At 41.5% G+C, this 16,890-nt stretch overlaps 1 protein-coding gene across 1 annotated transcript in view; it reads right to left on the bottom strand.

Moving 5' to 3' along the window:
- CACNA1G (calcium channel, voltage-dependent, T type, alpha 1G subunit) overlaps window positions 1-16,890 on the bottom strand; it is a 573,869-nt gene that overhangs the window by 34,465 nt on the left and 522,514 nt on the right. Inside the window, exons 29-34 of the mRNA XM_015410725.1 lie at window positions 15,889-15,998; window positions 10,236-10,369; window positions 9,264-9,334; window positions 8,722-8,800; window positions 8,505-8,626; window positions 6,523-6,867 (exon numbers count right to left, since the gene is read on the bottom strand). Of these exons, the coding sequence (XP_015266211.1) occupies window positions 6,523-6,867; window positions 8,505-8,626; window positions 8,722-8,800; window positions 9,264-9,334; window positions 10,236-10,369; window positions 15,889-15,998 (861 nt within the window). The remainder of the gene's footprint in view (window positions 1-6,522; window positions 6,868-8,504; window positions 8,627-8,721; window positions 8,801-9,263; window positions 9,335-10,235; window positions 10,370-15,888; window positions 15,999-16,890) is intronic.

Raw genomic sequence — 16,890 nt, 5'->3', positions numbered from 1 at the left:
ACATTACTACACACAAGGCCAAAACTACATACAGTCAGAGGTACTTCAAGGCTAGGGAACCTAACATTCATCCAGAGGGGCAACTGCTAGCTATTACCACTTGACAGAGGTACATCTCCTAGGCAGGGGCCATCATACTTGACATGGCAGGGAACACCTGCAGCAAAGCTAGACAACATCATGTACACAGCTTTGGATGGAGGCAGGGATGGAAGCCCAGCATTAAGCCTTTACAATACACACATACACATCACTGTTTGGGAATGGCATGACTTTCAGAGGTCATAAGAGATTCACGGCAGTAGTTGTGATAGGAACGCTCAGACATTGTGAATGAGCGTAAGAATGAGCGTAAGATTAAATTTTCAAAAGCAGCGAAAGTGACTTTACACAGCAGCTTCCAAACCATTGCTTTGTCTACTGCCGGCAGTATGTGCAGTGATTCCTCTCAGTCTGGCAAAAAAAGAAAGAAAAGATGATTCATGCCTAATCTGTGTGTTGCCTGAGTGGTTCTCTTATGGCTAGGACCTGTGCTGTTCGAGTCTTTAACTTTGGAGCCCAGAGACATGAGTGAAAGACTATGTGCTACCAGTGCCTCTCTCCTTCCCTGCCCATCACTAATACAGGTGTGAATGGTATTACATGTTTCTGGAGTAGTGTGTGATCCAGAGATGGGGCAGCAGAAACTGTGCTGATTTGGAAAATTGACTTAAGCCCCAAGCTCTTGCTATTAGGAGGAAAATCCTCTTTGTTCCGTCTTTTAGCAGAAACTGAAGGCTGATTCACATAATCAATCCCCCCTACCTGCTCAACCTGCCTAATCTTATATTCCAAAATGTTTTGAGTCATGGACTGTTTCAGGAGCTGGGCCAATGGCAATAATGTTCAAACAAAAGCTCCGGAACCCTTCCCCCCCCATACTAATTGACAAAAAAAAAAGCAAAAAGATGACGAAACTTCTGAAAATAGTCATGTGAATCAGCCCTGAGTCCTACCACTGTCACATAGGAAAGAAAGAAGCTTCCTTCCTTCTTGCAGTGTCATTGGAAGTTTTAAGAAGAGACTGGATAGTTGGTGTGGAGCCGTAACCTGCCTAGTGATGCTACAGTATAGGTGAGGCTGAATATGCACATGAGCATGGACAGAACTGAATGGCCTGCAGGACTACACAGAGGAGCAGTTTCCAGAGGGGAAACAAATGCCTACAACCGTTGATTTAAGGGCATCCACATGGGAAGCCTCATATACCCCAAATTCAGACATTCGCACATAGCCTGTAAAGAAGGATGCTGTGCTTTCAAATAAATTAAAAAGGTTGAAACATAAGCATGTCTGCTGGAAAAGGTATTTAGAGTATTTAGTGGCCAACAGGACTTTTACTTCCTAGGTCACTATAAAGCTTTTGAGGAGGTTTTGAAAATTATACTCTGAGTTCTAAATGTCAGGCTCCCAACTTCCAAAATGTTGTCCCAAGTGCTTACTGTCCAATATTAATACTTTGCATAAAGCCTTTAAAGTGTTGCAATGGGTGATTCTTTAAATATTATATTTTCTAAGCAGGCAAGAGCTAATGTGAATGATGATATGAATAATCACAGTCATGATCTAATGAAACATACTGGTAGCACATACATTTTATAGAATGTACAAGCAAAGAAGCATGCCAATCACATGACTCTGCAGGGGTGCATTACAGGAGCTGTATTCCTTTTCCATTGTATAGTCAAATACCACATGGAATGCAGAGACTTTCACTGTGGGGGAGTCATGGATCTCAAAACACTGACTGCCTGATTTTCAACGAATTATTTGCAAATTGCTTTTTGTAAAGATTATTTCCAAGGTTGTTTTTTTTAAAAAAAACAGGGAATTTTTTAAATGGAAAACCCCCCAGTAAAAAAGGAAAGCAAATATATCATCCACCTTTCCCATTGTGATGAGAAGAATAAATAGCTGGATTTCAGAACTCATAAACTATTTAAATAAATACCTTTCCTTTTCCTTTCCTTTTCTTCCCCTTGAAACAATAAAACGTTAGAGCATAAATAAGACCCATGTCTGAAAACACCTCCCTTTGGCACTTCTCTGCAGCCTTTAGAAATCGAGCAACAAAATCAGTACATAAAGTAAATCGTGGATAAGATAGCCAATCATTTTCCCTCTGCTCCTCCCTGTATGCTATAGTTACATACATGATGGGAAATAAATGAATAAACCTACAATATTAGAAGGTTTATTCTAATAATATCTTTCTATAATATTAGAAAGCAGAATAAAAGGACAGTAATTATCCACTGGACAGTTTTAGTAGATGTCTCACTCAGTGATGTCTCACTGAGAAATTAAATGAGATCTTGTTGTTGCAGAGGAAGAGTTGCTTCCAAATCCATAAGGGGAACCAACAATTTTCTCCGCTTCCCAGACATGGAAGTTCCCAAATCGTGAAGCAGTGCTGCTGCAATTATTTGAACATATATTGCAGGAATTAAACCAATTAATGTTTTTAAGGATAAAAATGCTAGATGCCCAATTATACTTGTCCTATGGCCGCATCACAACTTTGCACAAATATAATAAGCTACAATGAGACATCTAGTTGGGGGACTGACAAGTATCCTGTGCATATTCAGAGTTAGGCTCAACAAGGGGTACCAAAGCAGAGAAGAAGAAAAAGATGGTGCATCGGGAAACTTTTTAAATTATATATCACTGAAGAATCCATATGCTGCACATTTTGCACCCATTTTTGTAAGGAGATCTATAATAAAAAAGAAATTTAAAAAATTCTCATTTAACCCTAGCAGAGTTATGGTTTGAAGTCTGAGGATCCATTCCACTTCCTGCCTCAGGAGCACCTGGTTATGATGACTCATCATTTTCTGAATGGCTCAGAAGATGATATCAGTGGGGAATGTGATTATGTTCCTACTGAAGAAGGAAGTGGAATAGATCCTCAGATTTCAAACCACAGCTCCTTGGGAGTTATATGAAAATCTAGATTTTTTACAACTGATGTGACTATAAATTTCACTGCATACTGGCTATCTGTTCTACAGCTCATGGGGGAATATTCTGAGAGACAGTTGCCTTAAAGGTTGGTTACATCCTTAATCTTTTTAATTTCGGGAACTTTAATCTGAAAATTATAATAATCTTGTATGGTCCGTGACTTTGTAAGTATGTGTAAACAGTTCAGTCTGTAAATATATGAGACTTGTTGTGAGGAAGAGCCTCAACCATTCCATCTCTGCTAAATAGTTTTACCATGCTCAGTTTGCATTGAATGGTCAATCTCTGGCTCTTAATGTTCTGTATTTGTTTGCATTGCAGTTTGCATTGAATGGTCAATCTCTGGCTTTTAATGTTCTGTATTTCTAAGCTTGTTAATAAAAATATATATCTATTTGTATATATGTTATTATAGATCCCCCAATGAAGCAGCATGTGAAATGTGTAGGAATCTTAGAGCAATACATAATAATTTAGAGCAATACAAAAGTTTTAACTTGCTCATTAATGATTTGGAGTTGGGAGTAAGCAGTGAAGTGGCTAAATTTGCGGATGATACGAAGCTGTTCAGGGTGGTGAAAACCAGTGAGGATTGTGAGGCACTCCAAAGGGATCTGTCAAAGATGGGCGAGTGGGCGTCAACATGGCAAATGAGGTTCAATGCGGCCAAGTGCAAGGTGATGCACATTGGAGCCAAAAAGACCCCTTTATGAGGAGTATTGATGGCCATTGCCCTAAACTGGGTGAGAGGCATGTCCCGTTACTTTTGTATGCGGACGATGCTGTCCTGCTCTCGCTCTCAGAAATGGGGATGAAAAGGATGCTTGCTCAAGCTCTTGCTTATTGCAATAAGAACAAGTTGTCCCTGAACTTCGATAAATCCAAAATCATTGTGTTCGAGAAAAGTTGGAAGCCCATTAAGTGGATTATACAGGGGGAAAAAATCGAACAAGTCAAATGCCATAGATACCTGGGCATCTATTTCAATTATACTAACAGCTGGGCTACACATATTAAAGAAGCAGTTAAGTCATCAACTAACAACGCCCTTGCTATTGCCCGTTTCTTTTACACCAAAGGACATCAATATATTCCCACTGCTCTTAAAGTATTCAACCACAAAATACCCGCCAAACTGCTTTATGGTATCCCAATTTGGGTCTCGGCTTGTAATGAAGCTGTAGAACGTGTTCAATCTAAGTTCCTGAAGAAAATCTTGGGGCTACCAGCTTGCGTACCATATGCAGCTATGTGCCTGGAGACAACCCAAAGACGGTTAATTACGATGGCATGGACCATAACCTTCAAATTTTGGCTGCGCCTTCATTTTAGATGTGGCCCAAACAGTCTTGTGGTGCACATGTTAACTGAATCCCATCTATCGACTTGGTTGATTAATATAGAGAAAAAAATTTATATAATCGGCTTTAGTTTTGATGACTTGGTACTTTTGTCTGAGCAGAAGGCTTTTGCCTTACTCAAACAAAGACTCCTTGATATAGAGGTGCAAGATCTGAGAAGACTGGCGCACAGACATTGCTCTCCCATGAGTATGGGACTTTCTTTTAGCCACATTTCCTCAGGATACCTGGCAAAACTGATTCAGCCCCATCTTCGTAGGGCTTTCATGCTAGCACGGTTCGACGTCCTTCCCTCAGCTGTTCTATCGGGAAGGTTCAAGAAAATTCCCTATAAAGATAGATTGTGCCCCTGTGGGATGGGGGAAATTGAATCCATTGGACATGTGCTATTGCACTGTAAATTACACTATGACATCCGTGTTGTTTATATTGAACCTGTGTTGCACCCCCTTTTGGGCCAATCTGATGAGCATAAAATTAGTTCTTTATTGTCTTCGCATAATATAGAAATTCTGGAACCTGTAGCAAATTTTTTTTATGAGGTAACTAGGAGGAGAGGCTCATGTTAAGGCAATTCGGAATGTGATACCCCTCCAGCCTATCTTGAGGCTCTGCTGCATGTGTATTTGATATTTTATGCCAATAAAGGTATTGTATTTGAGTGTTGGACTGGATGGGCCTTTGGCCTGATCCAACATTGGCATCTCTTATGTTCTTATGTTAATAATTTTTTCTTCCCACGGCACCATTGTTTTTTTCTTCTCTACTTTGACTCTGCATTGGTGGGCTCATCAGGAGCAGGTGGCCTGGTGTGCGGATCATGTGGTCAACTATACTGCTGTGTTGGGTGTGGCACAGCGCTGGAGACCCAAGATGCTTGGACTGGATTCACCGGAAGGCCAACAGACAGTGGAGGAAGGAAATGGAGGGTGGTTTGGGCCACTGTTTACCCCACCCCAAGATACAGGCCATCTTGGCTCACCTGTACAGGGATGATGGGGAACACTTATCTGACAACGGCAATGACATATTCCTGGGGGATTTGCGGCAAGGGTTGCAGGTGGCCTTGGGCTGCCCAGTAGGCACAAGGTCCTAAGCAGAGGTTTGGCCTTGACGGTGGCAGGTTATTGTGGAAAGAGGGAAAGCAGATCTGGTGAGCAACATAGAACACCTCCCGTGTTTGGGGTCAAGGGGTCCCTCAGGCTCAGCCTTTGTGCTTTTGCAGCCAAGGGCTGGGGGAAAGAGGACTGCCTTCAGGACTGCCCTGGCTGGGTTCCTACCCTCTAAATTTTATGGCTTGGGGGCAGGCACTGATGGGCGGCTCCCAGTTTGCTGGCCAGTGGCAAGCCAGATGTATGTCTCTAAACTGGAGCAAGGGTGGATCACCCAACATTTGGCAAGGACGTAGTCGTGGGGGTAACACCTGCCTTGGCCTAATTCTGCAGTCAGGATGTACCCTTGCTGCATATAATTTGTAAATAGTTAATAAAGTGGCCCTTAGTTAAACCCAACCTGGTGTCAGTGCCTCTTTCTTCAGACTGGGGGTGGGGCAAAGTACATATTGCTGCTATTCTTGCAGCAGGGCTGAAAGTTGGTATTGGCTGGTACTAATAAGAGACTGGCTGGTTTGATACCTCCAGCCTTCTGCTTCATGCCAACTGAGGGAGACAGTACTAATAAGACATTCAAGTTTCTTTCACCCCTGTCTTGCAGTCATCTTCCTGGCATCCTTCCTCCCCCATCAACATATCCTGCCAGATCACATGAATGTTCTTGGGACTTCTATTGAAAGGCCCTGGAAATCATTTTAGAGGAGGCCTATGTGAAGAGAATCAGATGCTCTTTATACTTTCTAACATTATAAAATAATGAGCAAACTGCAAATCTGAAAACCTAGAGTCCCATTTTATGTTTACCGTTTGGATTTAGCACTCTTGACACCTAATCAGCCAGAGTAATCCTCTGTGAAATACCTGATAATGGATGTCATCACCTGTTGCCTGGGGTTTTTAATCCTACGGAATCACACAGTTAACTGAGAAAAAGGAATACAGCTTCCCAATGTAATTAAAGACTCATTTGTTCTATGTAGTGCATATCCTATCTGAAGAAAGTACAGATCATTCCACACTTCACCCACCGAGATTCTCACCATAGGGTGAACTAATGAGAGCTGAGAATCCACCTTGATTTGCATGGGATTGGCATATCCTCCAGGGCTGTCAGGCCTTTCCCCTGTATTAATGCCTGTCCACATGAATGCGTCGGAAGATGGGTGCTGACCCGAGGTGATTGTCTTCATTTCCATTTCCAGCTCCAGTTCCAGCTCTGCTTCCTCTTTAGCTTCCTTGTTGCTTTCCTCCAGGTGTTTCATGAGCACAGCAATCACCACATTCACCAGGACAAATTGGGCGGTCAACACAAAGGAGACAAAGTAGATAGGTGAGATGACTGTGTTGTAACAGGTGGATTCCTCATCACAGTCCCGCAGCGTGTCCTGGGAATGGAGGGGGGGGAAGTAAAAATGGTTGTGGCATAAGAGAGAGAGAGAGCTTCGGACAGTCATGATCCACTAGAATTTGCAGTCTGGTCTACTCAATCTAGCTACAGGTCCAAATGGATTATTACTAAGGGCCAAAATCCATCAGGGCCAAAACCCATTGTAGAATTTCAACAGAACAGTGTCTACAGATCTATTCCAGTTTTGAAGTTGGCTCCCATGGCCCCTGCCTTTTATAGACTGGCTCTGCCACTTTAGCAGTGCAATCCTAAACACTCTTCTAAATCAAGTGAAGTCAATGGGCTTAAAATGGTGTAACTCTCCCTTTATCCTCTCTCCCCCCCCCCCCCCGGTGTGCAGGATACAGTCTTTGTGAAGGCTACTTTGTCCCATATTCAGGGCATTTGTGATGGCTGCAGCCACAACCTTTGAAGATTATTTGAGATCCTGGTGCACCCCAGTAGCACTATTAGTGAGTTCTAGAGCTGAGAAACCTCTGCAAAAACGTAGCAAGGCTTTTGATGGAAGGCGAGTTTCTCAGGTGGAACCCTCCAGAGGTTTGTGTGAATTCACCCCCCCCCCCCAAATCTGCAGTGGATTTTCCTTGGTTATTTCTGCCTAGATTCCAGAACCTTTATCCTTCTTGGGGCACCAAATAGCAGACTGGTTTTATAATGGTCTACCCAGAATGAAAAACATCTGGAGTTATGATCGGACTTTGTTTTCTGTTCCTTCTCATAATGCAATTATGCACCTGAAAGTGCTAAGAATGTGGGGCATCACAGCCCTTCTCTTGCAGATCCCTTTTTCTATTAATTCTATGCTCAAGAAAGCCCTTTGACAATTCATCTCTCTAGCCGTGACCTGGATAGCTCAGGCTAGCCTGATCTTGCTAGATCCTGGAAGCTAAGCAGGGTTAGTCCTGGTCAGTATTTGGATGGGAGATCACCAAGGAATACCAGGGTCACAAAGTAGAGCCAGGCAATAGCAAACCACCTCCAAACATCTCTTGCCTTGAAATCCCTACCATGGCAAAAATAAACAAAAAGCCTTCCTGAGGAACTCTGTTTACGTGATAAAACAAACTCATCAAGAGAAGCTAGCCCACCTGAATAAACCTTTTTAGCTATCTTACATGCTGAACTTAGATGGACATCAACTACAGCTGAGCTGGAAGTATTACCTGTTTTTCATGAATGTTTTCAGCAAAGTTAAAAAGTGTCTTTCTCCCTTGGATGGTCCTTTTCTTTTTTGGTGAGTAATATTGCTTTGTAAGTGTTTACTGATTCAAGGTGCATTGCCCTCACTCTGACTCTGTTTGCCCCCCCCATAACCTCAGCACATGCCCAAATCTTGGCTACATAGTGTCATGCTCAAAATTTGAACCCTGATTGGCTAGGATCATTCATGTGAGTCAAGCAGGAAAGAATAATAAGCTCTATTCATGAGAAAATTGTGCTGAAGCAGCAACAGTAAAGGGAAATAATGGCATAGCAAAGGATTAAAAACAAGTTTGGGAACAATTCTTGCACCCATATAGACAGTTTGTGCTCGGAAATCAAAAAGGGGAAATACTGAGCACACTCCTAGCATCTGCCATACAATAGTAATGCTCATTCTGATGGAGACATTACCTTCATTATCCCATTCCAGTTGTCTCCTGTGGATACACGGAAGAGTGTGAGAAAGGCCATCCCAAAGTTGCGAAAAGTTGCATGCCGCCCTAAGCCCTCACAGGGATGAGTAGCATCACATTCTGTGAGACAACCAAAAAATAAAGGTGATTTAGATGTATACTTCCTTCACAAATATTTACTTCATCCAGTGCTACAAGTGCGGCAGAAAACTTACCAAGATCTCCAAACAGCTCCACTCCAAGTGCTGCAAATATGAAAAACAACAACATGAAGAGAAGACCCAGATTTCCCACCTGTAAAGAGAAAAGAAACAGGGGGAAATAAATGTATTTACCAATTTATGTCTCTCAAGTAACCATTATTTCTTGGGCTGTTGTCTTTTTTTTTTTTGCTCATTGCAACACATTGCTGTTTTGTGTCAGATATGTGTGTCTATGCAATACTCTGTGCATATAATTAGTGCTACTAAGAAAAATTTAAGCCCACAAATCCAAGACAAGGAAACATGTATATGCTGTGAATATATGACAAGCAGCATAGACTACTGGCAATAGCAGAGAACAAACCAAATTAAACCAAGACACAAAGATATATAACAGAATAATTAGTATGGTCTGGACATACCCAATCAAAGGAAGCGAAAAAGTAGCTCTCTCACTCAGTGATAAAATATTGCTTGAACCACAGAAAAGACAAGGGAGAGACTCAAAAGTCCCATAAGATCCTCTGAGAGCTTTGTGATAAGGCATAGTTTACCTGTGGCAATGCTTGCATGACTGTGTCCAGCAGAGCTCGCATCCCTACAGCCATCTTTAACAATTTCAACACTGCAGAAAATGAAATGTTGATTATATTACTATCATAGTACTGCACTGTGAAGAGACTAGAAATATAGTGCAGAGTAGGTACAGATTCACTAAGCATCATGCCAAGCATTTTCCATTGGAAGCAAAAGCACAAGACCGTTTTATGTGAAGAGTTCCATTGTTGCCAGGAGCTAGATTAGAAACATCCAAAATGGAACTGCATGTCCAGGGGCTCTGAGAATGAAATCCTGCCTCTTGCCCTCAGTAAACTAGGGGCTTTCTGACCCTGGGCCAGTATTACAATAGTGACCTTTTTTGTCCTGGCAGTGAGTACTGTTACTACATAAACCAGTTTGGAAAGGTCAGAAATCAGACTGTGAGAACTTTGCTTGCAGCAGCAAAATTATAAAGCCAAGTGAATTTCCATTGATTTCAATGGTAGCAAGACTGAAGACTATCCAGGATGTACTAAGGAAGTGAACCCATAACCTTCAGAGCAAAGAATTTTTATAACCTATGAACTAATGCCACCAGCTTGGTTTGTTCTGTAACAAGCTTCTTTAATACCTTGGTGTTTGGAACAGATAATATCATCTATAACTCCCTTCCTTGGGAATTCAAAGGACAGAAACTCATCTGGCACACCTGAGAACTGAATGGTATGAATCTGTCCTTATATACTTTTCTCACTGCACTATCAACTGGTTACCCCAGTGATGAAAACCCTTTTCTGAGTAAACATAGTTAGGACTGGATTGTCAGGAAGACAAAGTACACTGAGATGGGTACTAGCCAAGTGGTTTATGCTTGGAGTATAGCCACAGCCATACCATATTGGACATCTTACTGTACCAGAAAATTCAGTTTCTTTAGGATCAGAAGTTATGTAAACAGAATGCCCCAGGAGTAATTGGGGACTGACCTCGAGCAATCCTCAGGACTCTCATGATGCGGATAATGGTGGGGTTAATGGGCAGTGATGCATTCACTTCGATCTCCTCCAGTGTGATCCCCATAATAGACAACAGCACGATTGCCAAATCTAATTGGTTCCATCTGAAGGTGATGCAAAATATCAAATGGAAAGATCTGCTAAAATATTTGCAGTGGGGGTACTTTTGTGACAAAATAATTCCACTCATTTCATTCATACCAGCACACATTAATCCACATGCCACCTCAAGCGGTCTTTGAGATTAAATGTTAAAAGAAAAACATTTATTATTAGATTATAAGACTAGCCAAGCCAGAATACACCACAGACTGGAACAAAGAAAGGTCAAAAGCAAAACTCAATTAATGTGGAGGGTAACCCAGATGATAAAAAGGAAGTCAATGTTGGTTTATATTTTTTATTGTTTTTAATGTTTCCTTTATGTTACACTTCCAAGAACAGCTCCCAATGAATTTAGGGAGAGTCATTCCAAAGTTTTTTTAAAAAAAGTCCCAAGGCCCAGTTACTATTACAGGGTAGGATAGGGTTTTGAGGTTATCCTGAGGTCTCTTAAAAAGAGCAAAGAAGGATCAAATAGAGAGAACAGAATGTTATGTGAAGTTTGTTGAGATGTAGAGAAAATATTTTACTTTGCATAATGTTTTTGATAGCTAATCAAGAGAAATATAAAAAAAGAAGACAAGGTAGGGATCCAATGTTAACTGCATAAAGATCTGAATGTATTCCATCTGCTCATGGTTTAGTGTATGTATGTATATTGTTCCCACTCTACTGATCTCACTAGCCAGTGTTAATCCAGTCCCACCCTGCCCTCTGTTTCCAGAGGCCTCATGACATAAATCAAGATGTTGTTTCTTTCCCTCTCCGCCCCCATAGCCACCCTGCAAGTGAATGCGCCTATCTGGGACAGTAGGATACATCAAGAAAGGATATAGCAAACGGAGCAAGCTGGACCTTAAAAAGTGAATACATTGCCATCATTTTCAAGTCAACTGTGTAGCAGAGAAAATGGAATTGCTGCTCTTTTAATTTCTTCACCATTCACATACTCAGCAAACAGAAGAAAAGGGGGGGAGATGGAGGAGAAGCAAGGGAGCTGCTGCTGCAAGCCACTGGTACCTTTGTGCAGGAGTCTAGATGAGTCATAAGAACAAAAGACCTTAAGGGCAGACCTGCTGGATCAGATCCAGGGTCTACATGATCCAGTGTCTTGTTTCCAATTGCACCCATCCAGATCCCTTTGAGAAACTTCCAAATAGGATGTGAAGGCAATGTCTCCACCTTTGTTACACATTAGCCACATCTGTTCAATGACATACTGCCTCTGAACGATTAATCAGTGTGGCTAATAGTCACTGATAAATCTGTACTCTGAAATCTGAAATATGGCTAACACCACTGTACAGACACCAAGACATCCACCCATCATGTGGAAGCAACTTCCATACAGTAATTATGTACTGTGTATCCCTAAATCTATCGCCAGATAACTTCATTGAAGGAGGAGGAGGAGAAGGAGATTAGATTTATACCCCACCCTTCCCTACCCAAAAGAGTCTCAGAGCTACTTACAATCTCCTTTCCCTTCCCCTCCCCACAACAGACACCCTGCGAGGTAGGTGGGGCTGAGAGAGCTCTTTTAAGAACTTCTCTTGACAGAACAGCTCTGAGAGAGCCATGACTGACCCATACAGCAGCTGCATGTACAGGAGTGGGGAATCAAACCTGGTTCTCCCAGATTAGAGTCCGTGCTTCAAACCACTACACCAAACTGGTGGACCCCAGGTTCTAGCATTATGAAAGGAGGGTTGGAAGAAAGTTCTTTTTATCAATTCTCAAGTCTTACATAATATTATAAACATTTATTATAATTTTACTTAAAATGTCTTCAACTTTATACAAACACATTTCCATCATAATCTCTTATAAAACTTTAGCCATGTTTTCGCTACCTGCCCCCCTGGAATCCCAAACTCCAGCATTTCCTGGTAAGCAAGGTGCTACAGCCCCTTGATAATTTTGTTTGTCCTTTTTTGCTCCTGTTCCAGCTTTGCAACAATCTTTTTGTGATGGGGACAACCTAAAAGCAGGATGGGCACTGTCAGAACAGTATTTTGCATAGCTGTATTTTTTATCCCTAACTCCCAGCTACAGGTTCAGCATGGCAAATAATGTCAGCAGTCTAGAACAGTAAACATGTACTATATATAGGCTTGCCAGGTTCCTGCTGGAGGCAGTTTCTGGTGATTCCTAAAGTGGACAGATGTCATTTCTGGGTTCTCCCTGAAAATGACCTTATGCTGTTGTGACAACAGTGTCCTGTCCGTCCTTGCCCCCCCCCCCCCCATATTCCCAGCCTCTCGCTTGTTGCCAGCCATTGGCTGGCAACCCTAACTGTACAGCTTGTACGCCTGAGCCAAAACCACAGCACTATACCCTGAAGATACCCTGAGTCCAGGGGCAGGAAAATCTGAACATCACTGACTCAATTGTCAGGCAAAATGATGTGGTAAAATTGACTTCTCTATTTCAGGCAGCAGACGAAGGTTGCCATTTTTGAACATATTTTCATCCATATAATGCTTTTCTTCGAGTATAAGCACATCTAGAAGAAATATTCTAATAGGCCCTGCCATGCTATTTTTCTGCTTGCAGGTGGGTTGTTTTGTTTGCTTTTTAAATGAAGGAACATTAAAAAATCATTACCTCCCTCCCTTTGCAGAATGAATGTATATAGTTTTTTCCTGATACTTTAAGACTCAGTGATCTCATTCCAATTCTACCTGAAGCAGCAGAGGGGTGGTATCAGCTTAAGGAAATGGACATAGTCAAAGAATTGGTGTCATATAGGGGTTACCACTGGACCAGGTCTAGGGAGTTCCAGATTCAGACCACTTGCCATGCAGCTGGCTGGGTGACCGTAGGCCAGTCTTGCTCTCTAAGCCTAACGAACCTCACAGGGTTGATATGAGAATGAAATGGAGGAAGGGACAGCCATATATGCCATTCTGAGCTGCTTATAGAAAGAACAGGATAAAAATGAAATAAATATTCCAAGGCAAAGTGATACCTCAGCTCCTGCATGATTCACAAATTAGTTTATACAAAGACTTCAGCCCCTTGGAAGCAGTCCAGTCTAAATTCCTCAGAAGCATATATATATATATGGTGTTCCTTGCTGCACATCAAATACAATTCTTAAATACTTGGTACCAAGTAATATGCTTCTGGCTAAAGCTACATTTAAACTGACTGGATTAACACCCCCCCCCCCCCAATTCTTTTGGATAGCTACCACTCAGGTTGGGCGGATGCAACTGAGAATAGATTACAACTTCTTGGCTTCTCCACCTTATGCCACCTTGGGTTCTTGGGAGCTAAAGGAATGCTTAAGCAACAAATCACGGACATAGCTCTTCAAGCTGATAGAGCTCAGGCACACTTCTATCTGGCAGTAGGAAATAATAACCAAGACTTCATGCCAGTGATTTTTACGCTCTAGAATTTCTAAAATACCACAGAGCTTTCAGCTTGGCCTGCTTTAATCACTTGCACTCAGTGCTACTGGAAGGGAGATACTTACACACTAGGGATGGGCAAGAACTGCACTTTTATGATTCGGTTCTGGGTTCATGGGTGAACCATGAACCAGACCATGAACAAATATGTTGGTTTGCGAACCAAACTGGTTCATATCAGTTTGTGAACCATTCAAACCCCTGCTTTCTGCTCCTCACTGCTTTTTGCAGGGAGCAGTAAACAGGGTTCAAATGGCTCCAAGCCATTTAATCCCTTGCTTTCTACTCACCATGAAAAGCGGCAGGGCCATTTAAACTGAACAGCTGAGCCCCCCACTGCTCAGTTGTTTTTCATGAAGAGCAGAAAACAGGGGTTTAAAATGGCTTGGAACCATTTAACCCCCTGTTTTCTGCTCTTCACGAACTGCATAAAAATTAATGGAAGTTCATGGCAGCCCTTCAGTTTGCGAACATTGCTTCACAAACCACGAACCAGGCCAACATTTGTGACAAACTTTAGTTTGTCAGCTGGTTTGGGACCATCCATATTACATACTCCCTACTACCAACATCTTTGTTCCTGTGGAACGTGTTATTATACTGCCTATTTTACAAGGACATTTGTTCCACATACCTTACTCCTGTACTATCTAAGTTCCCAGGAAGATCTGATAAATTCTATATATATCTCCTTCTTGGAGACCGATGTAATGAGACCACCTCTAAAGTGGCCAAATTCTATGATGAGGCTTTGACCATAAGAAAGCAGACATTCCAAACCATTAAAGAACATTTGATCAAGCCACCATCTATATATACAACTATGATCTGTAATTCCATTTCATTGTCTGATGAAGTGTGCGTACACATGAAAGCTCACACCTTGCATAAAACTTTGTTGGCCTTAAAGGTGCCACTGGACTCTAACTTTTATCTATAATCAGTTATACCCGTAAGGTTATGAATTTTATGACTGTTGATGTATGTTGTAAAAATCTGTATTGATGACTAACTGGGTGGTTTGTAATTTTGGATTTTCAGGACAGTTGTATACTGTTTTGCAGTTATTATATTTCTTGATATGTTATACTGCCTCTTAATAAACAGGTTTAAAAATGAATTTTAACTCTTGTATTTTAATCTTATATCTGTATGTAAATTGTGCTGATAAACTACTTGGCTGATCTTTGATTGAAATAAATGTTGATGATGGTGATGAACTAAATAAATAATGACACACTCTAAGAAGGTTGGTTCAGTCAAGTCACTTTTCATTTTAATGAGCAGAACCAGAACTGGCCCCAACATCAGGCAGAGTGATGTGATCCTCCTCGACTGGCATATTTGGGAGACCATTAAAGGGCAGCAAAATGTCAGTTATCATATTATTACAATTTATTTTTATTTATTTTTTTAGAAATGTTTGTGTTGCCTCTCCAGGACCTATGGCTTACAACATAAAAATAATGAAAAAGAAAACATTAAAAGATATCAATTAAATCGCAGCATTGGGCCCGGGGGGGGGGGGGGAATCAGTCCAGCATAACAACAGAGACCATAAAAACAGACCACAGACAGCTTAAAATAAGTTTCCAGACTAAAATAATTAAAAAATAATAATTCAAAATCAACCGCTTAATTAAAAGCCTGGGTGAATAGAAGTGTTTTGGTAAGTAAAGTAAATACAGATGGTATGAGAGCCTCAAGGGGAAGGGTATCCCATAAGCAAGTACTGAAAAAGCCATGTCTGTGATTGCCGCCACCCCTCACCTCTGAAGGCAGGGGCACAGAGAACAGGGCTTGCGAGGCAGATCTTAACTGGTGGGCTGTACCTTCATGTACCTTGGCCCCAAGACATTTAGGGCTTTAAAGGTAATGGGGGATGGCGCCATTTGGACTTTCAGTTTAGGCACCAACATGTCTTGGGCCACCTGTTTGTAATTTTTGCTCTGATTAGTACAGTACTTTTTCATAGATAACCACTTTGATCAAGGCTCCATGATGTTAACTACATCTCCATATTTCGATCAACACAGAATTAGGGTTGAGACACTTTGAAAGAGTACTTTCATCACTTTACAAGTGACCATGTCACTCACTACCTGTCTTGGAAGAACCGTCGAAACCCAAATGCAATGAGTTTGAAAACAGATTCCATGACAAAGATGACGGTGAAGATGTAATTGCAAATCTTCAGGGCTTCATCAAGAACCTGAAATGAGGAAACACATGTGAAGTTTCTGCAGTTATTCAAGAAGGATTACCTGCCTTTCTGTTTTCAACAAGATTCTCTCAATGAGGAAAAGAAATCAAAAGCCAAAAAGAAGACAAAGCAGGAAGGAATGTGGGCCTGACACACTCTTGAATAGTGTGAAAATCTGAACTTTTCCTGTTCTCCAAAGTGAAGATGATAAGGACAGATTCTGCTGTCTTTCAGGCTGCCTTCTCAAAACAACAGACAACAACTAGGCTCTTGCACCTGGATGGATTTCATTTTGTGAGAGGAAGACAGCCTGTACTGATGCAACCCTTGAGCCAATCCTTCCAGAATAATCTATAGTTCCTTTGTTTCACTGTCAAACTCCTGTTTTCTGCTGAAATCTTACTCCACATCTGTCTAAAGTCCAGAGGCAATCTGTGGCCAGTAGTTTGAGACCACTGCCTTAGGCCAGCCATGTTAGGTGTGTATGCTGGTTTAGCCGTCAACCATTACTCTCTATCCACATGACAGGCAGGTAGAATTAGCTAACCATCTGTTTTTTTTAAAAAACAAAACAAAGTCGCTCTCCTCTGCTTCATAATAAGCACCTGCCACTGAGCAACTCTAATGTCAGCTGTAGTTCAGAACACAGCTAATGACATATTTCAGCACAAAGTAATTGGATTGTGTAACAAGCTCCCCACAAGGTGAACCTGCAACCTGGGCCATGCACTACCACCTTAAACAAGACATTTTCTCCACCCCTCTCCTTTTTAATTGCCTCACATTAGAAGACTAGGTAGAGTTGAGCCTTTATAATTGCCTCACCTTTGCTTTTGTATTGCTTTTATTACTTCTCAAACCAGTCACTAATAAAAAATAAGTACAGCGCACAAATTGGCAG

This window comes from Gekko japonicus, unplaced genomic scaffold (genome assembly GCF_001447785.1).
Source record: "Gekko japonicus isolate JY-2015 unplaced genomic scaffold, Gekko_japonicus_V1.1 scaffold15, whole genome shotgun sequence".
Lineage (NCBI taxonomy): Eukaryota > Metazoa > Chordata > Lepidosauria > Squamata > Gekkonidae > Gekko > Gekko japonicus.
Note: the sequence above shows the minus strand (reverse complement) of the source record. Positions and strands in the feature narration are given on the sequence as shown.